Source organism: Castor canadensis, chromosome 17 (genome assembly GCF_047511655.1).
Source record: "Castor canadensis chromosome 17, mCasCan1.hap1v2, whole genome shotgun sequence".
NCBI lineage: Eukaryota > Metazoa > Chordata > Mammalia > Rodentia > Castoridae > Castor > Castor canadensis.
In genome coordinates, this window is record NC_133402.1 from 40,526,217 (window position 1) to 40,551,890 (window position 25,674).

Consider the following 25,674-nt stretch of genomic DNA (forward strand, 5'->3'; position numbering starts at 1 on the left):
CAAGAAATGGTATCATCAGGGCTTTTGGGCCAATATAAAATCAAACATCTGACGAGTCTGAGTTCTCCACACATGAGTTTTAGAAATCTGTCTCTTTTGTCTACCTCACACTCTACATCCGTAAAAAAGCAACTCCTGTCCTTATTCCTTTCAGAATTCCCTTTTAGTTGATTTACCTCATTGCTCCAGTTCTAGTCTCACCGCTGCTCTCAGCCCTTGAAGTCATCAGAGGAATCACTTCCTCTGACCTTGTGCTCTTCCCTCTATTTTCAACATTCTTCCTGTCTTTTTTCTTAGCCTTCTAGATTTCAACAGTCTTGAGTGATTCATTTCCCTTAAGCCCACTTCTTCCAGGGAGTTTTCCTTCATCATATTACACCTCATTGCTCTTTCCCTTCTTTGGCTCCCACAACCCTTGCAGTCAGTCTTGAGTTCTAGCATTTCATGACAATGCACTTTTTGAGGACAGGGGTCATGCTTACACAGTGTTGTACTCTTGTAGTAAGAGTTTGAGAACTGCTTGCAAATTATTTATTTCCATTTTTGATTTCAGTCAGCTACTTTGCCAAGTGAAAGTCAAGTGCCATAGTGCGACTTATTCCTGGAAGTTTTCTCTAGAGAACACTGGGGCTGTGCAGATGCCCAAGAAAATGCAGGTACAGGGCATGGAGTGAGGTCTGAATTGTTTTCATTTTGGAGGAGGCAGAGTGGCCTGTATAACCAATTGATCATTTCTATCTGGTTATTTTTATGGTGATTGAAAAATTCCTAGTGTGGTCCTCTATTCTGTCCTATGGTGTTAACATCTTAATGCTCTGTGAATCCTTGATCTCACCTCCTATTCTCCACTCCCTCCCCATTTCCCAAGTCCTTCTCATAACTTCTATGATACTCGCCTGTCTTGATTTACAAACATCACCTCCTACTCAAAGGCTGCCATTCTCTTCCACCCTACAGAGACCCCAGGGGCAGGAGACAAGTATGGGGTTCTTCTTGTTCCCCATGGTCCCTTCCAGAGGAGCAAACGCTTATGTCTTGTAAAATCCCTTCCTCCCTTGAAGCTTGTGTCATCCAGCTGGCCCACTGTCATTTCTTCTTTACTGTCATTTACCAGCCTCTGGGACCCTCTGCCTTATTCCTGATGAGTCAGGCTTTTGACACTCTTGCCTGCTTTTGGCTGTAATTCTAGGCATGTTTCATATCTGTGTGAGTGACTTGTAGTCTCTCAGTTCTTTAGGTAAATCTCTAATGTCTTTGTTTTTCCTAACTTAAAGCAAAATCTTCAGGGACCTCACGTCTCCTTCCAGCCACCATCCTAGATCCCTCTTCCCTTTCACAGCTAAGTTTTTTGAAAGAGTTTTATATAATCACTGTCTCCCATCCACTTTTCAACCCACTCCAACACAACTTTTGCCTCCAACCTGCCATTGGACTGGTTCTTGCTAAGACCACTGATGACCTCCATAATGTTAAATCCAACATTGCTTACCACTCCCTTCACTTTGAAATCCTCCTTTCTTGGTTTCCATCATACCTTACTTTCCTGGTTCTTTTCTTTCTCTCCCTTCAAGCTGCTCTGTTTTAGTCTCCTGCAACCAACTTTTAGATGTTAGAGCTCTTCAGGACTCCCTTGGAGCTCCTTCAGCTGGTGAATTAACGTACATATTTTTTTTTCCTTAGACAAGGTCTGGCTATGTAGCCTAGGCTGCCTCAAATGCTTGACCCTCCTTCCTTAGCCTCCAGTGCTGGGATTATAAGCATGAACTACCACACCAAATCACATATGTGGTTTTGCTAATTATTTGCCCCTGTCACTGAACTGTAATCTCTCTGCAGGCAGGAAACTTGTCCATCTTTCTCACTGTTCTAACCATAATGTCTGTGTAGTACCTGGTATGTTATAGAACTCAATAAATTGAATGAATAGAAGATAGATAGAATGGGCAGCCCTGAATTAACCATACCTCAACATTTTTAAAGCCACGCTACTGACTGGGTTTGATTAAATTTAATTGTATACAAGTTACACTTACTGAATGTAGAATGTGTGTAAGGTTCTGCAGGAGTGGCCATGAAGGTAGAGGAAAGGAACCTGTCATAGCCTGCCAGGGAGCTCCTAAGAGCTGCTAAATGAGCAGAGAGGAAGCGTGTGATGGGCTGATCCCTACCTTCTGCTTCATGGCGTGGGGTGCTACCCTTCTGGGTTAAAGCCGAGACTCACACCCAGTTGGGCCTGGCTCCATGCATGATTGCTGGTGCACATCTTTCCTGAGGTGGGAGGAGTGGGAGACAGATTGCTGAGCTACTAATCCCTTCTATTGTATCATCAAAAATAGTGAAAAAAAAATAGAGGCCCATTCATGGTCACATGACATCTAATTAAACAGAGCAGGCGATGGCATCAAGTCTGGCCTTACATTTGCCCTGGGTAATCTGACTTTAGGGAATGGAGCAGCTTTTTGGCTGTGTCTGGCTGAGTCTGTGGGCAGCGATCATAGCCCTCATACTCTCAGAGATGATGAAGTAGGTGGTGATGATGTCTATTCTAGAGCCTATTATTTTTCTATAAAGTGGAGTATATGAAACCTGCTTTTAGTGATTTCTATAGCAGGCAATACTATAGGATAAAATCTCCCGGGCTTGTGGAACATTTAGCCTTTGCTATAGATGAAACACGATTTAAAAACATGGGCTTCCCCAGAGATGAGGAGTGACGTGTGTGTGTGTGTGTGTGTGTGTGTGTGTGTGTGTGTGTGTGAAGTGTCAAAAATCTTTATGATTTTGACAAAGGTTGCCCCTAGCAAAGGACTCTCTGGTTCAAATGTGAATTCGACACTAGTTTGGCCACTGGTAAATGCCAGCATGAACTCAGACTGTTGAACCTCAGTAAATACCAGAATCCTTTTACAGCCCCTGACTTGAATCTCATTGGCTGAGTTCAGCCTTTCATCTACATCTTTTAATATTTGAGCCTGTTCCTTGTCATTGGAATTCTTGAGAGAGGAGCACATAACAAGCCTTGCACACTTTTGCTCAGGTTCACTGAAGCCCAGTTATCTTGGTTTACAGGAAACTATGGAGGACCCCTCTACTCCTATAGAGCTCTGAACTGCCTGCCACTCCCAATATAACACTGACCCTTGAATAGTAATACATTTATGACCACTATTTTCATATAAAGTATGTTGGAAGTCATAACTTTTTTCTCTTGTAAATGTTTTTGAGACTCTGTACCACCAAGTTTGGAGTAACTTGTGTAAGTAACGTGCCTCGATTTAGAAATCTAATGCCTTGGCCGACAGACTGATGTCTCCCCAATTCCTTTAAGGAGACTCCTTTGGGCGGTCGTTAGGCTTTGCTCTTGTGTGAGGAAGGGCTAATGGGATTGTACTGGGGAAGTGCCTGTAGTTTTCTTCATAAGTACTACTTCTCAGTCACAGAAAGGTAATGTAAAGGGATAAAACACCAACCCCAGTCACTGCAGGGGATGGCTCAAAAACCCTTTGAAGTGGTTCATTGTGATTTCTGACATAGCATCTTCATTCCTAACATTGTTCATCCATTCCCAACAGGGATGTCATCCTGGGGCCACCTACAGATTTGATGTTTTCCATCTTCTAGCAGAGAGCTGAGAAAAATATAGGTAGGTAATGTTATGTGTGGTCTGGGTGTTGCATTTAATAGAGGAATAAAGGGGGAGGACTCTTGAGGTCTTTGGAAAAAAGGAATCAAAGTGGAGCCTAGTTTTAATTTTTAGTCAATCTTTTTTTTTTTGGCAGTCTGAGTTTGAATTCAGAGTCTTGTGCTTGCCAGGCAAGTGATCTACTACTTGATATACGCTCCAAACGTTTTTTTTTGGTACTGGGCTTAGAACTCAGGGCTTTGTGCTTGTTAGGCAGGTGCTGTACCTCTTGCGCTATATTGCCAGTCCTTGGCCAATTTTTAAACTTCAAAATGGGAAGATTTTTGGTTTTTATTGGGTCACTGGACCACGACCATGACTGTACCTTGAGTCTCTGGGGGTTTGTGTTTTGCCATTTCCCCTCTAGTCTACCTGTAGATATGAAGAGGAGCATGGGGTAGATCTAGGGCTCCATTTAAACAATGTTTCATCTCTTGGGCTCTAACCACTCTTACTATCATTAAGCCTCTCCTTGCTTGGGCCTGGGAGCCCTCATCACCCTCATCTCCAAACTCAACCCAGACGTCATCCTTCACAGACAGCACTGGCCAGGCCCTCTCCAAGCCCAGACTTAGGCTATATGCACAAATGCACTCTGCTAGAGGGAATCTCTGGGGCTCACCAGGGGCCGAGGGATGGGCTTCTGGGGTTTCTTGGAGCCCAGCTTCTTCATGGCATTGTAATACTTCTTCTGCTCCTCTGTCATGAAGATGTCCTGGCCCCCTAAGTATAGGAAAGGGCCACAGTGCTGTTATTAGAGTAATAGGATCCCTCAGGGTTACCCAAACCAGAGCATCCTGTATGGGAAGGACTGGCTTGATCTTTTCCTCTCCTCTGCAGAAAGACATAGAAAGCCTGTAATCAGGAGTGTCTTGCCTGGGTGCCACAACCAACGACAAAGAAGAGAAACTGAGCCCATCCCAGACTCACTGCCTGAGTCTCTGAAGCAAAGCTGTTTCTGTTCTCCAGGAACCCAGAAATGTTGCCTGCACTGAAGGTGGGAAGGGTTTGGGGACAGGACTCAAGAAGATACATGTCCATTCAGATCTCAGCCTTGGATACTCAGTCAGTGAGCTTATAAAGTCAAAGTCCCTGCTGGGGGCAAGAGCTTCCCTTCAGGGTCTCTGGAGAAAAGACTCTGGAACACAGGACCTTAAGCCCTTTCGGAAGAGGAGGATCTGGGGCAGTTATTGCCTTATCCTTGGGTCCATGGCCTGTGAGGGGTCTTTGATTGGTTCTCATGAGGCCTGCCAGCTGCAGCACCCTCTGCTGTTACAGTGTCAATACTGCACCCTGGAGATACTTCCCTTCCTCCCACTGGGTGTTGGTCGCCTTGGGAACTCTTTTAACTTCCTTCACTCAGTCCCTCATCTTTCACTTCCTGACATAATTTGAAAGCCCATTTCAGTGGCATGCTTATGTAAACTAGCCACTGCAAATGCTAGAGGAAATGGGCTGATATCTGTGGAGCAGGAAAATTTGTGAACACAGTGGGCTTCCTGGGAGAGAGAGAGATCTTGATGGGAGGCAGTGAGAAGGTGGGCACTGAGCATGGCCAGAGTGAGAATTCTGGACAAGGAGACAGCAGATGTAGTTTCTTGCCCAGTTATAATAGTAACATTTAACATCTAGCACCCACCCACTGTAGGCTCAGCCCTAAACTAGGTGCTCTTTATTTACCTTTATTTACCTTTCCCCACATTCCAAGAGTAGTTATTGCTAATCTCATCCAATAGGTGAGGAAATTGAGATACAGAGAGGTTTAAAACACAGCCAGCATCACCTATCCAGACGGTGGTGGAGTCAGGGATGCAAACCCAGGCTCCCATGGTACCAAAGGCTGTGCTGAGTTGTGTGACTTAACCATGTGATCCCTCTTCTCTGGGATATCAGTTTATACAAATCTAAAATTATGCCCTATCTACCACAAGATCTGAGGGTGCTAAAGGAAATGAAGGTATGAAAGAATTTAAGCCTTTAATGTCCTCATGTTTTATTATATTATAAATACAAGAGGTTATTGGGATTAGGTGCCTATTAATCTGAGTCAGCACCCATGGAGAGAAGAGCTTTCCTCCTCATCCCAAGCAGGGTTGGATTTCTACCAACATCTGGACTGTGCCCTTCCTGAGGAGCCCTGACTCAGTACTTTGGGGGTAAGAGCTCCAAACAGAGCAGCAAGAGTCTGAGCCCTTTCTCTTCCTGTTGATATTTCCCAAGGATAGTTATCCTTGACACTCCACTTGGTCACCTGATCCAAGTGGCTCTCTGGTCACTTGGTTTCAACTGGGAAGACTGAGGTCACTTTGGGAAGGAGGATGGGAACCTGGAGTAGGGACACAGGTGGGGGACATTGCTGATGTGGAGTGAAATTTGACTTTTCCAGCAGCAGCAGCAGCCCCAGTCACCAGACAGAGAAGAGGACTACAGCTAGGGGGCAAAGGTCAGTTTGGTGCTAAAGGCCAAAATAAGGTTCTAGGTCAGTTGTGAAGGGTTGTTAGTAGAGTTGGCTTTAATCATGAGGCCATGACTGGCCAGGGAACAGGAAGGGTAAGACTCATTACTCTGGCAGAAATAACTGAGCCCCACTTATCTTTTTTTTCTGTTGATTGAAGTTGTCAATTATGACTCCAACAAACAGATTCAGTGTGAAGAAGCCACCGAAAATGATGAATACGACGAAGTACAAGTACATGTACAAATTGTACTCCCACTTGGGTTGACTGCCAACCTGTGATCAGATAAAGTGGCATATGGTAAGGAGGGTCGGTATCTTAGTTTATAGGTTTACCCTAAAAGCAACTCTGAGACAAGGCCCTGGGTGTAGGTAATTCATTCCAGGAAGCAGGATTGATGGGTGGGGAGGAATAAATAGGAAAAGGAGAAAAACTAATGATGGGCCACTAGTGGATTATCCTTTTGAGACCTTGGAGGACTGTGTAGAACACACCTCAGAATGGTACCACCAAGGGAAAGAGAAGCTGGAGTATGTATCTACAGACTCCCAAAAGTTATCATTGAAGATTGTCCCTGGGGACATTAAATCCCCTGTCCTTGGGAGAGAGTCCGTGGGGCAAGTGGCTCTGAAGCACTGAAGAAAGCGTGCAGACAGAGAACCAGAATGTAGCATGTGAGTGAACTCAGGTATGCTGCAGGCACATAGGCAGGGCATCAGCCCCTCCCCACTCTGCTCCCATGCTACACCTGGCATTCCATCTGAGAACTTTTGATTCTAGTTGGTGCCCTGGCTTCTGCCCCCGTGTAGGAAGTGGCCTCTCACACACTGTCTTTTAGAGATCATCTGATCTCTCAGTGGTAAGCAGAGGAAATGCTTGAAAAAGTCTGAGGAGCATGCCTGGGAGGGTCTAGATGCACTTAAACAAAACCCAGCAGATGGACACTGCATCAAGGAAGGGTAGTGGGAGATTGCTGGATGATTGCCTCTCTAGCACCGGGTCATCTTCATTTCATTACAGATACCGACTGATATGGGCAGGACATATGGAGGGAAAGCTGTAGGCTCAGTGGCCTGATACTCACATCTCGAGAGTCGACAGCTGCATACATGATGTCCATCCAGCCTTTGAAGGTTGCCTGGAAACAAGAAACAGAGGCCACTCAGTGTCTGTGCATCCATCTACACTGGACCTTTTCCCAGGCTGTGGTGGCCTGGTGAGAAAGAGCAGGATGCTCATGTAAGGGGGCTTGAGGAGGAAAGGGCATGGGCAGAAAGGGAGAGGTAGACTCATATAGGTGACCTGCCTAATCTCACGTGATGATCTAAAGTAATCTGTATGGGGCCGTTTCAGAATAGAGTGCCATTAAAGACACAGAACCTCCCAGAATATGAGATTCTTGGCTATAGTGCCAACTGCTATGAGGCTGCTCTGTGCCCTTGATCAAGGCTCCCTTCTTGGGACTGCCATTTCTTTGATTGCTTTCCCACCTCATGCATAGAATGTAGGAATGGGAAGAATCTGTAAGAGGGGAAGGTTGGGAATAGAAGACCTCCATATTTCTGTCTCCAGCTTTAGCATCTTGAGGTCTTGAGGCTGTACGTGCCCTCCAGAATGCAGGGCATGGAAGATATCTCAGGTCTTGCAATCCTAGGCCTGTCACAGCACTGGATAGGCTGCTTTGATTCCCATATTTGTCTGTTTTTCTCATAAGACATCAGTGCCTAGAGTCAGTTCAGACTGTATCTCCCAGGGCTAAGCATAGTGTTTGGCAGGCCATAACTACCCAGGCATTATTTGCTAACTCATTGCATGAGCAAATGGTGGAATGCAGGAACTAGTGGGTAACTGCATGGCAGCTGTAAAAGTATTTGTAACAACACTTTCATGAATAGAGGGCTGCATGAACATGTGGATGAAGGCAATGGATGAATGAATGAATTCTGCGGGGCTGGCAGAATGACTCAAGTGGTAGAGTCTTGTAAGCTGGAGACCCTGAGTTCAAACCCCAGTACTCCACCACCCAAAAAAGAAAGTGTGAATGTCATTGTCACTAAAATTATGTATCATTGTAGTAAACTTAATTAGATATAATTCATTATTCTCTAGGAGATGATGTGAAGAAGAAAAATGAGCATTTGACTATACCACACCTATTTTGTAAAGGTCATATGTTCTTTTTCTTTCCAATCTCAAATTTTACTTTTTAAATTTTTTTATTATCATGTTAGACTGGGTGTTGCCTAGTACACTTTTTTTGGTGATACTGGGGTTTGAACTCAGGGTCTTGAGCTTGCTAAGCAATCACTCTTACCACTTGAACCACTCCACCAGCGCTAGCTGTGTGTCATCACTTGATACAACCCCATGGCAAGTGGATCCATTTATTTCTATTCCCTTAGCCCAGATTTGTCTAAATGTACCCCTGTGAGATCACATTCATTGGTAAGGTCCTCTGGCCTAGTGATGTAGTCTGTGGGAATAGAGAATGACCTCAGCTCACATTTAGTGCTACCCCTGGCAAAGTCCCCCTATGTATTATCTTCTGGAGACCCCAGACTCTCCATTTATTGAGCATCCAAAGGAAGAGAAATGGCTGATCTCATGGTTGACTTACCACCTGAAGAAGTGCGAGGTAACCCATTGCAACATTATCAAAGTTGACTTTCATGTTAACCCAGAATAAGTGGCCAGTGTTGTTTTGATTCACACACTCAGACATATTGCCCACAATTGAAGAATTGACAAGAGAGAATCCTTTATTGATATCGATGCACCTCCCGAACTTCCCGGCGAAGAGGTTCACCCCCATGATGCTGAAGATGAGCCAGAAGATGAGGCAGACCAGGAGGACGTTCATGATGGATGGGATGGCGCCCACCAGGGCATCCACCACAACCTGGTGGAAATAGAAAAGGATCTGGAACCTCAAAACTGCTATCGCTCCCTACTGGATCTCATTTCTTTCCATACTCACTCAGGCTGCTTCATGAGCAGTGCCTCTGGAAGCAGCAAGAGAAGTATAATTCAGACTCAGCAGGCTAGGCAACATTAGGCAACTGAAGAGTGAGGCAAGCCTCACTCTGGGCAGGTTTTAGTGTCTTTTCTCAGGATTGAGGAGATGGATGAGTTTATAAGCAAATACATCATTTAGGGGTGTGTGTGTTATATTTGCACATACAGACTTCTAGAACCTTAATTTTTTATCTTACAAAATACAATATAATAGGCAGTCACTCTTACCACTTGAACCACTCCACCAGCCCTAGCTGTGTGTCATCACTTGATACAACCCCATGGCAAGTGGGGTTACAATATAAAGTATGCTTTGGTAAAGAATCAGTGAAAGCTAAATCCATTTCACAACTTGCTCATTTGCGTCAGCAAACAAGGATGCAAAATAAATATCAAATGATTTCAATCTTTAGCTTCTGTGTTTGTAAACATACAAGATAATTTTAAAACTCCACTCTTACTTTTGAAGCTATGATGACTACTTTGAACCAATGGAGGAGGAAGGACAAGGTGGAGGCTGATAATGATGGGTAAGGAAAGGGGGTGGGTGGGAGGCAGAAATCCACAGGAAGGGACAACTGTGTTAGGTGGCAGAGAGGATGTGTTCCAGTGGGTGGTGGCTAAGGTGCTGAGCTGAAGATGTCGCTACATGTACATGAAGTATCAGAAGAAAGACATTTGTCAGGGAAAGATGGAGAACTGATTGGAGGTGCTGGTGATAAGAACAAGAGACAGAGTTAGGCAACTGAGATAGCAGATGCTGTGGAGCCCTGGTCAGTGTCACTTCAGTAGGGATATTTAGGATGTGACATTTATGAGTGACAAAGGAAGAGGTTCTTAAAAGGAGATTGAATGAGAACCAGCAGAGTTAAGATGTGCTGTATGACCAAAATTGGAGCAGGAAAGGAAGATGCGAGATGTGGGGGTGGGGCCTGACGCTTGGGGTCAGTGGCACAGAGGGCCTACAGGGCAGGGCTACCACATGCTGCCCAGCACAGAAGCCTTGAGGTAGGTCTTACCCGCATTCCTTCGAATCGAGACAGAGCCCTCAGGGGCCGCAGGGCACGGAGGGTCCGAAGGGCTTTGATAGATTTCACATCAGAATAGTTCAGGATCTTTGCTATGAGGCTTGTCAGTGAGACCTGAGGGCAAGCAGAGAGTAAAAGCATCACCTTAGGGCCCCAGAAAGGCAGCCTGGTGGAAGGAGACAGGCAAACTCTGCCTAGCCTCCAACCCCTGCTCTAAGCCATTGTCCCAGCTACCACCATATTCTTAACTCCAGGAAGAACCTGAGAATTCCTCTTGTTTAGGGGAAATTTCACTCATCACTTGAAACTCTGGGCAAGAAAAACTTACTCTCCCACACTGCTACCTATCCTTGGATGTAGGTGGCCCTCAAGGGGCACCAGCCAGGCCCCAACAACCTGAGCTTTTGGATGACATTCAGAGACTTGAAATGCCAACATCCCTTCAGGGGGCTATGTTGAGAGCCTATTTAGAGACATAAAAATAGTTTTAGTCGTATTTTCTCAGAAGAGTGGACTGCAAAGAATCCTGCTGTGGATGGGGCCTAGCTTCCTCTTGATCAATGATTTCTTGTGTCTAAGATACTTTTGCCCTTTGTAAAATGAAGTCAGACCAAAAGAATACTGCAGTTCTTATAGCTCTGTAGTTTTTGGTAGGAGCCAGTGGCAAGACCTCTGAGCTACAGCTTCTATAGAAGCTGGGACATGACTGAGTTGTGAGCCTCGGCTGGTCTTTCTTTTTTAAAATTTTGCAGTACTGGGGTTTGAACTCAGGTCCTCATGCTTGGTAGGCAAGGGCTCTGCCACTTGAGCCTTGCCCCCAGCCTTTTTTATTTTAGTCCGTTTTTCAGATAGGATCTTGCATTTTTGCCTGGGGCTGGACTTGAGCCATAACCCTCAACCTCTGTCTCCTGAGTAACTGGAATTTCAGGTGTGTACCATCACACCTGGATAATCTGCCAATTTTCTTTAAGTGCCAGACTGAGGACTGCAAAGGACACAAACTGCCGTGGAAAAATGGTCACCCCTTCCAGAACTTTGAAAGTGCTGGGAGACACCCTATAGATAGTCTTGGTCCTGATGGGGCTGCAACCAATCCCATTAGCTCCCAGCTGCACTGTTGATGGTAGACTGAATTCAACTTTAGTCTATTTTTGCAGCTAGGTGTAGGTGGGGGTGCACTCAATTTTAGAAAGCAAAGGGTTTATACTTGGGTGCTTGAACATCAGAGAATTTCCATTCTTTGAATGGGTGGTTTATTCCACCAAGAAAAAGGACTGGAATGGAAAGGACTACCTTTATTCTCACAAGACTCCAGAAACTGTCAGGTGGCACCCAACTGTCTGGTTGGCTAAGGGTAGGGAGGTTTGGGGCCAGTTCCTTATTGGACCCCATTCAGTCATTCCCCTGGGAAGGCTGCCTCATGTGCCAAAATTGCAGCTGAGGCAGACAGTGCTCTAGCAAAGGCCACCAACCCAAGTCCTACTCTATTCCCACTGCTCAGGCCACTAGCTACCCAACTGGTCACCAAGCCCCAGAAATGCATCTATTTGGTGCATACTTTATTGCATCCCCAATTATGATTGTGGCTCTGTTATACTTCAAACCTTCACTGGGACTTTAACACCCTCAGGATAAGATCCAGGCTTAGCTTGTATTATATGGCCACAACCTACTTTCCTAGTCATATTTTACCTATATGTTCTACCCAAATCAAATTGTTTCTTGAATACTTTGTGTCTTTGCCTTTGCTCAAGATCTTCCTTTCAATAGGATTGGCTTTCCCCAGTCCTCTTGCACATCTCTGCTCCTGTTCATTTCTATATCTTACATCTACCTACATGAAGCTTTCCCAGTTACTCCAGCCCAAGTGGAAGAGCACTCATGTCTCTTTGCCCCCACAATGCTGCCCCCAGCAGCATCCACCATATCAATAAGAAACTTTCCTTCCTTCCTTCTTTCTTCCCTTCATCCCTCCCTCCCTCCTCCTCCTCTTCCTCTCCTTCTCTTTCTCCTTCTCCTCCTTCTCTCTCTCTCTCTCTCTCTCTCTCTCTCTCTCTCTCTCTCTCTCTCTCTCTCTCTCTTTCTCTCATCTTGCTATGGATGTTATGGAGCCCAGGCTGACCTTGAACTCAAAATCTTCTTGCCTCTGTCTTCTGAGTGCTGGGATTACATGCATGTACTACCATGCCCAGTTGAGTATTTATTGCTTCTGCACATCTCAGGGTATTTAATAAAACAATCTTATATCCAGTAGATTCAAATAAACATTCAATAAGTAGAAGAACAGGTAGAAGTATATGGAATAGATGAAAAGAAGGAAAGAAAAAAGGAAGACCAGTTGGATGGAAAATTGAAAGGATTATCACACAGAAGGATGGACCAAAGATTACAAAGATGAATAGGATAGACAGTTGAATGGAAGGATGGGAGAAATAAGCAAAGTAGAAATGAAAAAGTATGGAAGTAGGGAATAGGGATGTATGGAATGGATGGATGGATGGATGGGGAAGAATGAATAGCTGGGTAAAATGACTGATGGATATGTGGGAAGATGTAGAATTGGAAGGATAGATGAATGGAAGAAATTAGTGAATGACTAGAAGGTTGATTGGATGGATAGATGGAAGTAAAGGAGATGAGTGGATAGATGAGTGAAATAAAGGAAAGAGAGATGGATGTGTTAAAGGAAGAATGACAGGATGGAAGAATAAATGCATAGAAGGATGAATGAAAAGAAGGATGCTTGGATAGAAGATGCATGAGTGGGTGAATAGGTTAGATGACTGAGTATTTAGATAGAAGGATAAATCAAAAGATGTGAAGATATAAGGGTTAAGGACTAATGAGTAAATGGATAGAAGAAAGATTAGCATAACAGTAGGCAGGAAGGAAGAGGAAAAGAAGAATGGAATGGACAGCTGGAAGGAAAAGACTAGAAGGACAGATAGAGGAAGTGAGGATGGATGAATGGGAGGCAAGGAAAAGGAAGAGTGAATGGTTGGATAGTTGGAAGGAGGAATGTACAGAAGGAAGGACAGATAGAGGAAGTAAGGATGGATGAATGGGAGGGAAGAAAAAAGAAGAGTGAATGGTTGGGTAGATGGAACGAGGGATGTACAGAAGGAAGGACAGATGGTTGGAAGGAAGATTCTGTAGGAGGATGGGTAGAATGAGGGAGTGACCATGTAAGGCAATCAGAACTGAAATTAGTGAGGTCTACATAGGCAAGATTGACTGTATCCCTAACAGGAGGGAGTTAGAATGAAACATTTTCCTTTCATTTATGACTAATTATTTTATATGCACAAAATTATCACTTGTGACTCAGATTTCAGGCCTCTCAGCGAATCCCTGTGGTACAGTGGCCTGATTCTGCTAGGAAAGAAGAGAATTTCATACACAGGCCTGCTGTGGAGGTCCTGCCAACATAGGAGGCTGGACAGAATGTTCTGTACTGGACCCCATCCAGCTTCAGGAGGCAAACACAAAATGCAGACACATTTCCTGACACCTCTGATGTGCAGACCTTGGTGCTGTGACTGCCAGAGGGGAGGAGACAGAGACAAGCACAGCACAAACCTCCCCCTGCTTGCAGGAACCTTCAGTTAAACAGCATGAACAAATAATTCAGGTTGCCAGGGAGGGCAGTGGTCTAATATCTTCAGATAGGGCAATGTAGTAGTTCAGAATGAGGGAAAAGATGGCTCTGAGGAATCACAAGCCTAATGTGTGGGATGCAGGGGTTGGTGGCCATAGGTGACTGCGAGTGTACATAAATGAATCCCAGCTCCAACAGGACCTTCTGTCCCTTTGCCACCAGGGAGAAGCCAGTGGTATCAGCTTAGTGGTTCACAACCACAGCTGTACCTTGGAAATGCCTGGGAGCTTTTACTGATGGCCCCAGCCAAGGCTAGAAAGATCAGAATCTCTGGGATAGTGGTGATTGCACACTGTGTTCTTAAGAGCACCCCAGGTGATTCTGAAGTGTAGCCAGGGCTGGAGATCATAGAGCCAGGAGTTGGGCAAATTCTCTGTACTCACATACCACAGCTCTCCGAGCTGCAGAGCTTTAGCAGTGGAGCAAAGTCACCATTAGCCAATGGTGAGAAGCCCAAGCCCCATGTGTGCTTATTGGGCCACTCACATTCACAATGAGGAAATCCAGCCAGCACCAGGCGTTGGTGAAGTACTTCTTAAAGCCATAGGCCACCCACTTGAGCAGCATCTCAAACACAAAGATAAAGGTGAACACCCTGTCAGTGTATTCCAGCAAAGATTTCACCACAGGCTTCTGGTCCAAGTGACAGTCTTCAAAGGCCTGCATGGAAGGAAGAAGAACCACAGTCTGTACTGGGTCTAGCCTGACAGCACAGGAACCCATCAGCCCTGAACACAGCCCTTGGGAGCAACTTTCTTTTCTCTGCCCTGGGAGGAGAGGTGGATAGTGGAGGTGGCACTGTAGGACATAAACCAAGACTTCTTCAGGGAGCAGGGACATGTGGGCCTGCCAGGACTATGCAGGTTGCTGAATGCAAGTGAGAAAGGAAACCTTCTCAAATTGGATTTTGGAAATGAACCAAAGGGATGCTAACAGTGACTTGATTTAAAAATAAAAGCATTGAAGGCTATTCACAGGCGGGTCACAAAAAATGAAAGTAAGAGCCACTAAAAAACCTCTAAAAAAGAATGTTCTAGCTCTCTGGTAATCAAGGAAACTCAGATGAAAAGAAGATGATTTGGTTGTTTTCTTTCACCAGATTGGTGAAGATGAAATGGAAAGGGTTGCTCAGTGCTGGTGCATCTGTGGGGAACTCACTCTCACAGGGGACTGGCAGGGCAGTCTTTTGGAAGTCAAGTTGGTAACATGACTTCAGAGTTTTAGAAATGCAGTAATTCTGTCTTCAAGGACTTGTCCTAAGGACACTGGATGCTGTTAGTACCCACCTGAACCTTTTCACGAGGGACTGCCCCATCTCCCAGGTGCTGGGAGTGGCTCTCTGGTCTGGTGGGAACTGGGTACACCTTGGGAAATGCTTCACAGGTTAGTGACTCTCACTTCTGGCCTAGGCAAGCTTGGCTATGACCACTGATATGTGGGTTTACAATGCCATGCCTTTTGTCTTAATGTTGGACAAGTCTGTGATGCCCTTCGTGCAAGAGGCCTCCCTGTGGGATCTGCTGAGGCAGTATTTCATCTTCTCTTAGCTCCTTTTTTCTGTTCCACCTGCTCCCCTCCTTTCCTTCACTTGAGAGTGCTCCCTGGTAAACTCCTGGCTCAAGAAACCTTACATCGTGTTCAGCATGTCAGATCAAATCCAAGATGGGAAGTCATTTAATATCTTCTGATCTTGAGGTTGGGCTATGCAATGTATATTCAAAGCAAACATAGGGAGTCTTGAATAAATTATGGTACATTCCTATCCTAGGATATGGTACAGCCATGCAGTGAGATCGTAGGAGAATATTTCCTGAGAAAATGTACTGAGAAATTACAGAATGCACAGATGTGTTTTTATTTTTGTAATATGTATGTATTCTATGCATAAGAAAGAAGAGAAGGAGGTAATCTAAAATGTTTCCAAAGTGAGCTTCTGTTTGAAGGATAGGAAAATGGGTGATTTTTTTACCTTTACTTTTTTCTGTAATTTTCAAGGTATTTTCCTTTCTTTTTTTGCATTCTACTTTGTCAGAGGAAAATTCATGTTATTTTTTTTAAAAGCACTCAAAGAGTGAGCATAAAGAAGACTAAATTTGGTGCAAGCCTGTTTGGTCCCATGGGGAAGGAGACAGGGAGTGAAGGGAAGCTGCTGGGGTGGCACTGGGGCTGAGTAGCTGTCACAGGATCTGAGTGCCCTCCTGGGAATGGGGAGGGTAGCACTGGGTGTGAGGAGAGGGAGAGAGAGAAGAGAGGAGCAAGGGCAAGAGGAAGGGAGAATGGTAGAAGGAAGGCCCATGTGGAAAGACATGAGCCAGTGAGGTAATGAGGAAGGCAGCTGGCCAGCAGTAGCTGGATGGTCACTTTTACCAGGTAGGACAGGAAAGAGAGAAAGGAAAGAGAGAAGGGAAAGTATGAAGAAAGCCCCACCTGCTACCTCTTGCTCCTTGGCCTTTGTGTTGCTGCAGCTCAGTTGGACAGATGATCACTATAGGCCTTCAGGTGTTGCCACCCTCCCTCACCACACCCAAGGTGGCAGGCCAGCCCTGCCCAGGAAACTCTTCTCCTCTGCCTTTGTGTCATTGATGCCCTTGTTTTCCTCCCACCTCTCAGATGGTGCCATGCCCCTCACCTGCACATGTATCTAAGACTGGGGCAAAACACGGAGCAGTTCCATCACCCTTCCTGGGAATCTGGTACCTAGTAGATTGTTTTTAGGGAGTAAGCCAGACAGGAGGAGCAAGACTGGTGAAGGCACTTGTAACTGTGAAGCAGGAGAGTGGAGCTCTAGTCCTAGCCCTTGAAGGAATTAGCTGGGGCCCCAGGTGGGTCCCTTTGTGTCTTTGGGCTTCAACTTCCTCACCTATAAAATATGGACAACTGCAAATGATAAGTGCCTTCCTATGTCGACCTTGGGGTGAGCATTTGAGATTATGCAGTGGGTCTAAGCCTGGGTAGAGAGAGAACCTTACTTGTCCTACAAGGACAGGGGATTCCAAAGTGTCTCTAAATTCTTAAGTGTCTCTTTTCTCAGGCCTTGCTATTTAGAATGTGGTTCATGTCTGGCACATCAGCCTCACCTGAGAGCCTATTGGAAATGCAGGTTCTCAGGTCTGACTCCTGATCTTCCAAAAAGAACCTGTGCTTTAACAAGCTCTTCCACTGATTAAGCTTTGCGAAGTGCTACTAGTGAGCTCTGAAGGAGTAATAGCATTTACAAGTGGTTTGGTAAGACAAGGATGGATGGTCTTCTTTGTATGAGGTCTTCAGAGAAAGCCAGTGTGTTTGAAAGGTCACAGGGGCTTTCGTATCAATCAAGGCCATGAAAGTTAGGTTGCTACTGCCAAGTTGAGTGATCTTGGACAAGTCTCCTGAACCCTTTGAGACTTAATTTCTCCATCCCTTAAGTAGGATGCATACACGTACTGTTTGCAACATTTGCAGCCAGATTTAGCTGGCCATGACATGAGTGCCTTGAGCACCTTCCATGCCCTGCTGTTCAGAGAAGTGCTGGGTTGCAGTTCTCTTTCAACTCCAGGATGAGGACTTTCAGCTTGGGACTCAGGGGAGCCCACTCATGCAGCTCCAGAGCCCGTGGATTGCAGGACATCCCAACTGGTGGGAACCGTGCTTCCCTTACCAGCGCTCCACTGCTCAGCAGGATCATGAAAATGATGAAGCTCTCGAACCAGCTGTGCTCCACGATGCGGTAGCAGGTCTTGCGCAGCTGCCAGCCCACCACCCACAGAAACTTGGTGACATCCACTTGGCAGCAGGGGCAGTGGCGGATGCAGCCTGTAGGGAGAGGTGGCTGGTAGTGAGTGATCTGCCTTTAGGATCATTTCTGCTCAGTCCTGCAGAAAAACCACCCTGCTGAGAAATCCACTTTGGAGGGCAATTCTTTCCTGGGATATGAGAGGAGCAGTCCCTGTCAGCTGGTTTTTCAGTCTAGCCCACGAGGTATTCCTCCATATCGTTGATCTTGCCCAGTCTAATGCCCTCCCCAGTCACCCTCCTTCTTGTAGATGATACCAGTGGTCCCTGTCCTTATGTCCACTCATCTCTAGAAGACTGACAAAGCATGAGGCATGTGCCTGGTGGTATCTGAGGGTCCATGCTCTGAGTCCACACTGGACTGGGTGACTACCATAATGGCTGGGATGGGGCTTGACCCAAGGTCAAATGGAATTAGAAAGTCAATGAAGCATTCCCCCCACTAATTTCTACTTCTTTAAAATTATTGAGGCCACAACTACCTTTATCATATAATCAGTAAGATACAGGTTCTGGGACCATGCGTAGTGTGCACATCTGCAATTCTGGCCACTTGGGAGAGGAAGATAGGAGAATCACAGTTTGAGACCTGCCTGGGCAAAACATTAGTGAGTTCCTATCTTAAAAACAATCCAGCTGGGTGCCGGTGGCTCATGCCTGTAATCTTAGCTATGCAGGTGGCGGCGATCAGGAGGATCACGGTTTGAAGTCAGCCCGGACAAACAGTTTGCAAGACCCTATCTCGAAAAACCCTTCACAAACAAAGGACTGGTGGAGTAGCTCAAAGTGAAGGCCTTGAGTTCAAACCCCAGTACTGCAAACAAACAAACAAAACCAAAACACAATCCAGGCATGGTGGCACATTCAAGTGGTCCCAACTACTTGGAGGTGGAGGTAGGTGGATCAGAGTCCAAAGTGGACCAGGCAAAAAGCCAGACCCAATCTGAAAAACAAACTAAAAGTAAAACAACTGGGGCCTGACTCTAGAGCACTTGCCTAACAAGCATGAGGCCCACAGTTCAATTTCCAGTGCTGCAGGGTGAAAGAAAATCCACTAACAGACTTGACACAGCCCTCCTCTGTGTTCTTTATGTCCCAAATCAAGAGTTCATAGTTATGTTTATGGTAGTGACTACTTTTTCCAGTGAGGTGTGACTACTTTTTCCAGTGAGGTATTCCTGAGCGCACCAAAGAAGGAAAGCAATGTATCCATCCACATGGTGTGTGGTGCTGTGAGCCTTAGCATTTGTGTCTGGCATGGGTGCCCTTGAGCCCAGAGTGAGGCTTGTGAGGGGCCCTATTGTCTGCCTCCTTGGACCCCAGGCTAGAGCCCTGGACATGGAGGAGCCCAGGTGAGTGCTGAACTAGCCCCTGGCCCTAATTCACATCAGTGAGGAGCTCTGTGGTCCCCTCTACCTTCTGTGAAGCAGTCATCTGGTTCCTCCAGGACATCCGCCAGCTCAGGGATCTTCCTCAGTATCTCCTCGGGATCTGGGCAATCCACTGTGCTGCCCTCTGAGCTGCTCGTGTCATCCACCCCCTGCAGGACAGAGGCCCAGGGCAGTGAACTGGGCTGATGTGCCTCTTCACACATGGCCACAACAAGTTCAACTGGCTGAGATCCCCAAGTCTCAGGGTGAGCTTCTCAGAGCCCAGGTCCCACAAGTGGCCTGCTCTGGCCTTGTGGCATGTTCAGGCCCTCAGCAGCGGAGGCCTGGGACACTGATGCTCTCCATGGAGCCTCAGTGGCTTAGCTGCGCCTGACAGAATCCTCCAGGCCCTGATGGAGTGCTGGTGATGGGCCGAGACACTGTAATTACACGGTAAAGATGCTCGGCTTTCACTGCACTTGAATATTTAATCTGCGAGCAATGCCGCAGGGGCCCTCTGCCCTCCTGGCAGTGCTAGCCTTGTAATGTCTCTAGATGAATTCAATTAGGAGTCGAAGCTGCTCTCATATTAGTAAACCTGATAGCTTGGCTAATGGACCCAAATGGTGGGGTGGGTCTCCATCTGTCGCTGATGGGCCCCTCCCTGCCTGGCTAGGGTCATGAACAAGAAAACAAAAACAAAACTAAAACCATCACCCAGGAGTTGTGTACTAAAAACAGTGAGTAAGGAAAATAACCAGGAGGGACCTTAGAACACTTAGAAAGGAACATGACGTCCACGTGCAGAATGTGACAATCCTCACCCACTGGGGACCAAGTGGCTGGTGCTCACCCACAGCTCTAGAGCCCCATCTCAGCCCACTCTCTTATCTTGGCTTGCTGTGTCAGCCCAGTCCAGAGGCACACAGCCAGCAGCTGACATTCCTCATGTTGAAGGGCTTGATAACTTTGGGGATGAATTATGTCTGCCTTGTTTGCCCAGCCCACTGCCTATCACACAATCCACACTCAAGGGCTAGGTGTCAAGTTCAATTCTTGAATTGAGTGCAGTGGCAGTAAAGGATGCTAAACCTTTACGAGCACCTCTCTCCCGACAGACTCTTTCTCTCTGTGATTTTTCTAAGTGACACCTGAAAGTTCGAATTTATTTTTATCTTTTCTAGGTAAAACCTAAGACTTCTCCCTGCTCAGTGCTTATCAGCTGTCAGCTCAGAATTCACCTGTAGACAGCCTCTCTCCAGCCCCAGTATGTTTTTGGCTACAAAGAGTGATGTGGACAAAAAGCAGGGGGCAGACTGTGTCACAGGGAAGACTTCCTCATCCACGTGCACCTCCAACTTCTATCTTCTGCCTCTGAAAGATATTTGACTTTCTTTTGTGCTACTCTTTTGTTTCCTTTCTTCTTGGCTGTCATTTTCTGGGCACTTACTTCATTTCAGGCAGGAACTAAATGCTTGACAAACAGCATCTCATTTGAGCCTCAGAACGATGTTAGCAATAGACATTACCATGCAGCTTCCCAGATGAAGAAGCAGTGGCTCAGAGGGGTTCAGGAACTGCTCTAGTCACTACAGCTTGTGGCCCTCACTCTTTCTTCCTGCCCCTCCACCAGCTGAGTGGAGGGAAGTTTTTGTCAATATCCTGTGAAAGCTGAAATGTACAGATTTGCCCAAGGTTGGGAGGGACTGAAAAATTCCCAGAATGAGAAATGGGGCTACACGGTTTTGTGTGGCATGGAATACCCCACGCCAACCCTGCCCTTCAGGGCCACCAGCCCATTAGTCAGCGTCCAGCCAACCTCTCCAGGAAGCTCACATACCTACCTCTGCAGGGATCTGATGAACAGCCTTGTCTTTCCACCTATCACCTAGGTATGGAGTCAGGTCCTCAGAGGATGTTCCAGAGCCTGGGCTCCTGGATGCCAGGTAGCCCTCATACCTCCTGACTTGCTGCAGGTGCTCCTGCTAGTGAGAGAGGGTCCCATCTGTGTATCTGAGTCAATTTCAGCTGATCACTGCCAAATCTGAAAAGTCTTGCATATACAGGCTTCCAGAGCTAAGGACTTCATATATGCAATTAGCATACACACATACATTCATAGATACATAGGTATGTACAAACATACACTTGTGTGAAATGAGCATGAAGACTCTATAAACAGATATATTGGTGTTATTTAGAAGCTGTGTGACCTTAGGCAAATTATTTAACCTCTTGATCTTTTTCTCCCCTATTAGTAAAATTGAGGAGGCAAGATCTACCTCATTCTGTTATTTTGATGACTAAATATGTTAATGCTTATAAAATACTCTGCAGGAGGTATTTGGCTCAATAATGCTAGCTATGACCATTACTACTTGTCCAGAAGTCAGACTGGTATTGAACTTGGCCATCCCCCCTGTCCCCCCAAAAATAATCCCAAAGTAAATGAACATGCCCCCGAGTGGCAGACAATCCTTACAGAGTTTATGTTCTTTACTCTAGGGAAGTGACGCCCTGCCCTCGGGTGTCACCCAGACAAAGGCATGTGAAAAATGGCAGTTGATAATAGCAGCTGCTGGAACAGAAGTGACAGCTGCAGGGAGGAAGCTGTGGGAGAGATGCAGACTCCCACTTAATGGCCTGGCCAGCAGCCCTGTGTGTCCCTAGGGCCCCACTGGGATCCTTGCTCCCCACATTGTGCAGAAGGTTAATGAGAGCTGAGATACTAGCTTAAAGCCGTAAGGCACTGTGCAAAGTATTTAAACACATACATTATCAAAAGGCTGAAATGTGCTTTCAGTTCTTGGTGCCAAAGGAATGTCATTTCCCTATGAAGCCTCTTGTTGGGATAAGCTCTGCAAATAAGGACGTCCTCGGATGCTGGTGGAGATTAGGTGAGTCTGCTCTTGGGCGATTCTGTTATGAGAGGCCCATCATTAGCATCTCCTGTAGAGGACCTGGGCTGGGCAGAGTGAAGGGGCAGCTGTGTGGAAGACAATGCAAGGCCAAGGTCCTCAGCATGGCCTGAGATTCACCTGCTGCTCCTGCCTTCATTTATCTGCCTGGAGGTCCTGACCCTGCTTCCAGACCCTGCTGAGGCACCACCTCCTCTGGAGATCCTCAGCTTTGGTATGCCAAGGTCTTCTATGCCTGGCTTGCCAGGGACTCTTCAAGGCTGAGCCAGCCTTGATGCTGGAAAGCCTCTATCATAATTTCCCTTCTGCCCTGAGTCACTCTCCTGAAGCCCTCCCTACTTTCTGTGGCTGTCCCTTGAGGAGAACTCTTACCTGCTCCTTGGGGTTCACTTTCTGCCAGGAGCTCTGACCACCCTGCTCACCATCATCTTCCACATCATCGAGATCGGATTCACCCTCAGCAATGGGCACAGAGACCCACACATTAGGGTTGGTGACAAAGTCACTGTGGTCCTCCCTGGAGCTTCTGAGAACCGGCAGTGGCCCAGGGCTCACCACGGCAGCATCAGCAGCAGTATGGTTCTCAGCTTTGGAGCTGGACACTGGGGGCTTCACCACCAGCGTGGGTCCTGTTTTGGGCCAGGGGAGCTGGCAGGGCTTACTGAAGAAGCTTCGAATGGCCTGCTTTGTGTGATGGCCAAACACCTGGATCCGTGCCAGGGCCACCTGTAGGTTGTTGACCTCCCCATCATCCTCTGGTGCTGTGAGGTTGTCAGCACTGAAGGAATTCAGCAGCAGGGCAATGAAAAGGTTGAGTACCTGAAGAGAGGGAAGGAAAGGGACGGTGGATCAATGAATGAACGGAGCCCTTCCTTGGACCCCTGCTCAGTGGATGGCAGGACAGTCACAGCCTGGGCCTCTCCCTGCCCACCTGGATGCATTGCTTCCAGCAATGGGGTGCCTCTGAGAGCACTGGAGGGGACTCTTGGATATGTCCCAGTGTGACCTGCCCTGTGGGTCATGTTGGCAAGGCTTGAAAGTACATTCACCACAGTGGAGGGTCACCCTGCTGAGGAAAGGGACACTCAAAGGCAACAGAGAGAAGCAGGCTTGGGCCTGCCCTGGGTTCTGTTTGTCACTCTGAAATTCTGGGCACATCTTACTACTTCCAACTTTGTGCTCTTCTTCTGTGGGGCATGGGGCACAGACTGAGGGTGCAGAGCCCGGCTGGGATGAAGGAGCGCTGGGGCTAACCTGCAGGCAGGCCTCTAAGAGGGGCTCCCAGCAAGCTTGGAGCAGGTTTGAAAGGTGTGATCAGCTGAGTATTGTCTAGCTTCTCTTTTGGGTCAGGTTCCCTCTCCCTGCTCCTAGCTGGGACCACTCAGCTGGAAGAAATCAGTCATTACTCTCCTGAAGAAAAGTATCTTCTGAGTACACCAGAGTGAGGAGAATTTTTTTCCCTCCACAACAAACAGCTACCGTTTATTGAGTTTCTGACAGTGTCATAGGAAATTTGCAGGTCATCTCCTATAATTCAGTTCCCCTAGTAAACCCATGCATAAACACTGTTTTCTTGATTTTAAGGAAGTTAGGGCATGGGGACATTCAGTCTCTTGCTCTGGGTGGCCCAGCTGATAGATGGTGGAGGGGGATTGTCCTCTAGGGTCTTCCTCCTCTGTCTTACGAGATTGTTCCTGCAAGCCAGAAGTCATGTCCTACACAATTTTGAAAAGTTTTTCTAAAGACTTTGTTTTGTTTTGCTTTGGCTATGATAGCGTCTCACTACATAGCCCCAACTGAACTTGAACTCACAATTCTCCTGCTTCATCTTCTGGAGTGCTGGGATTACAGGCATGTGCCACTACATTGGGCTTGAAGATTTTTCAATCAAGGGGGGCAATGTGGGCATAAAAAAGTGCAAGATCAAGGCTTGTGACCAGGCCCAGTGGGCTTGCTACTCACCACCAGGTTCCCCAGCACCATCACGGTCAAGAAGAGGACGAGGCAGACGGAATCCTCGCTGACCTGCATGCAGGCCCACATGTTCTCAATCCACTCTCCACAGAGGATCCGGAAGACAACCAGGAATGAGTGGAAGAAGTCATGCATGTGCCAGCGGGGCCAATCGTCACCTGGTGGAGTGATGAAATGTCGGTAGTGCTCGTAGTCCTCCCCAAGGAGCTGCTTGCCAACCAGAGCAAAGATGAAGACGATGATGGCCAAGATGAGAGTCAGGTTCCCCAGCGCCCCCACTGAGTTGCCGATGATTTTGATGAGGGTGTTTAAAGTTGGCCAGGACTTGGCCAGCTTGAAGACGCGTAGCTGTGGAGAAACAGATGTGTCAGGCCCTGGCAGCTCTTCCCATCACCTCTGGTCTTAAGTCATGGGTGGAAACCAAAGTTCTGAGAAATCTCAAGGCAACTCACCCCATGAAGGTGGGGTGTTCCCTGGAAGCTATTCAGAGAGGCTTTTCTTTTTAGCAGTTGCTCAAAACTATAGTCCTTAAGTATCAGGGGTCTTACACTAAGACTTGCCTTTACTCACTCTGTTCTATAGCCAGAATCCCGATCACTCCAGGGTGGGGGAGGGGGATGTGTTCTGTGAGGGTGACCTGAGGTATGATGGGGCTCGTACATAAGTGAGAACAGTCTGAGGACAGACAAGTCCCCTTTGGTTACAGCATGGCCCACCAGTAACCATCTTTGAGTGCATTTCTTATATTGGGGTAGTAGACAGCATCTGTTACTCCAACATCTGTTACTCTGAATCTGCATGGATTAGTATTCCTGCTGCATTCATTGAATTGGCCAACCAACCTCTCCACCTTACGAAATGCCTGCCAAGCATGTCACCACATGTGGTTTAGCTGCTGAGACTAGATGGAGACTCAAAAAGTCTTCATTGTAAACCTAAATATGCTGAGGCCCACAAGAGATAAAAAGGATGTGTAAACATTTAAAAACACAGTTTTGTGGATCTTTAATTCACTAGAAAGATATGCAGGCTCCACTGTCAGTCAGTCAGGGTGGGTTTATGAAGCACATACAAAGAGCCAAGCTCAGGTTTAGCTGTTAGGACACAGTGCTGAGGACAACAGCCCAGCAACAAGTTCATCACCCACACAACGTGAGCAAACCAAAGGGGAGCAGGTTCAATGCCTTACAGAGCAAGTCTGTATCCACACTTTTTGTGCTTCCAGGTTCTCTTTAGACCTAACCTGGAAGTTACTCTCCTTATGCTGGAAGCAGAGCTTAAAACACCAACTCTGGACTGGACAGCGGCAGCTGGCAAACACAAATGAAATCTGAGCACTAGTCACTAGACTGAGTTCTCTGGGTAGAATACTGGGGGAATTCAAAATTTCCTAAATAGCACAACTGATAAAAGTCTCTGTTCTCAGTAAAATCTGGACACGTGGAAATGCAGAGGCCAGACTAGGGTTGCCTACCATACCATAGAACCTTGAGCACCACCACTGGGGACAGTGAAGGACACAGGGACACACTCACTGGCACCTGAGCAAAAGCATCTGGTAATGACACTCACCTTAATGCATAGGCTAAGGGTTTCCATGGGTTCCTCAAGTAGTTAGTGTTGGGGGGAATGGTGAGGGTTAGAAATTAATATTAGAGTCTCTTTAGAAAGAAACCCATGCTTAAATTATTGTTAAACTATAAGCATAAGGACATGAATTGAATCATCTTCCATTTTTTTTGTCATTTTTATAATAATCTGGCCACTTGCTGATCCCAGAGCTATCTAGGCTTGGGGGCCCC

The 25,674-nt window shown here is 46.6% G+C and overlaps 1 protein-coding gene across 5 annotated transcripts in view; it reads right to left on the bottom strand.

Annotated features, from left to right (window-relative positions):
- Positions 1 to 25,674, bottom strand: part of Scn10a (sodium voltage-gated channel alpha subunit 10) — a 97,759-nt gene that overhangs the window by 4,665 nt on the left and 67,420 nt on the right. For 2 of the 5 annotated variants that reach the window (XM_074059160.1, XM_074059158.1), the window contains exons 15-25: positions 23,861 to 24,220; positions 22,271 to 22,717; positions 20,825 to 20,962; positions 19,027 to 19,150; positions 17,477 to 17,631; positions 14,326 to 14,499; positions 10,173 to 10,295; positions 8,756 to 9,037; positions 7,223 to 7,276; positions 6,276 to 6,413; positions 4,305 to 4,409 (exon numbers count right to left, since the gene is read on the bottom strand). In XM_074059160.1, coding sequence (XP_073915261.1) covers positions 4,305 to 4,409; positions 6,276 to 6,413; positions 7,223 to 7,276; positions 8,756 to 9,037; positions 10,173 to 10,295; positions 14,326 to 14,499; positions 17,477 to 17,631; positions 19,027 to 19,150; positions 20,825 to 20,962; positions 22,271 to 22,717; positions 23,861 to 24,220 — 2,100 coding nt within the window. Of the gene's footprint in view, positions 1 to 4,304; positions 4,410 to 6,271; positions 6,414 to 7,222; positions 7,277 to 8,755; positions 9,038 to 10,172; positions 10,296 to 14,325; positions 14,500 to 17,476; positions 17,632 to 19,026; positions 19,151 to 20,824; positions 20,966 to 22,270; positions 22,718 to 23,860; positions 24,221 to 25,674 lie in introns of all 5 variants that reach the window. The other 3 variants (XM_074059161.1, XM_074059157.1, XM_074059159.1) reach the window with 2 other exon arrangements.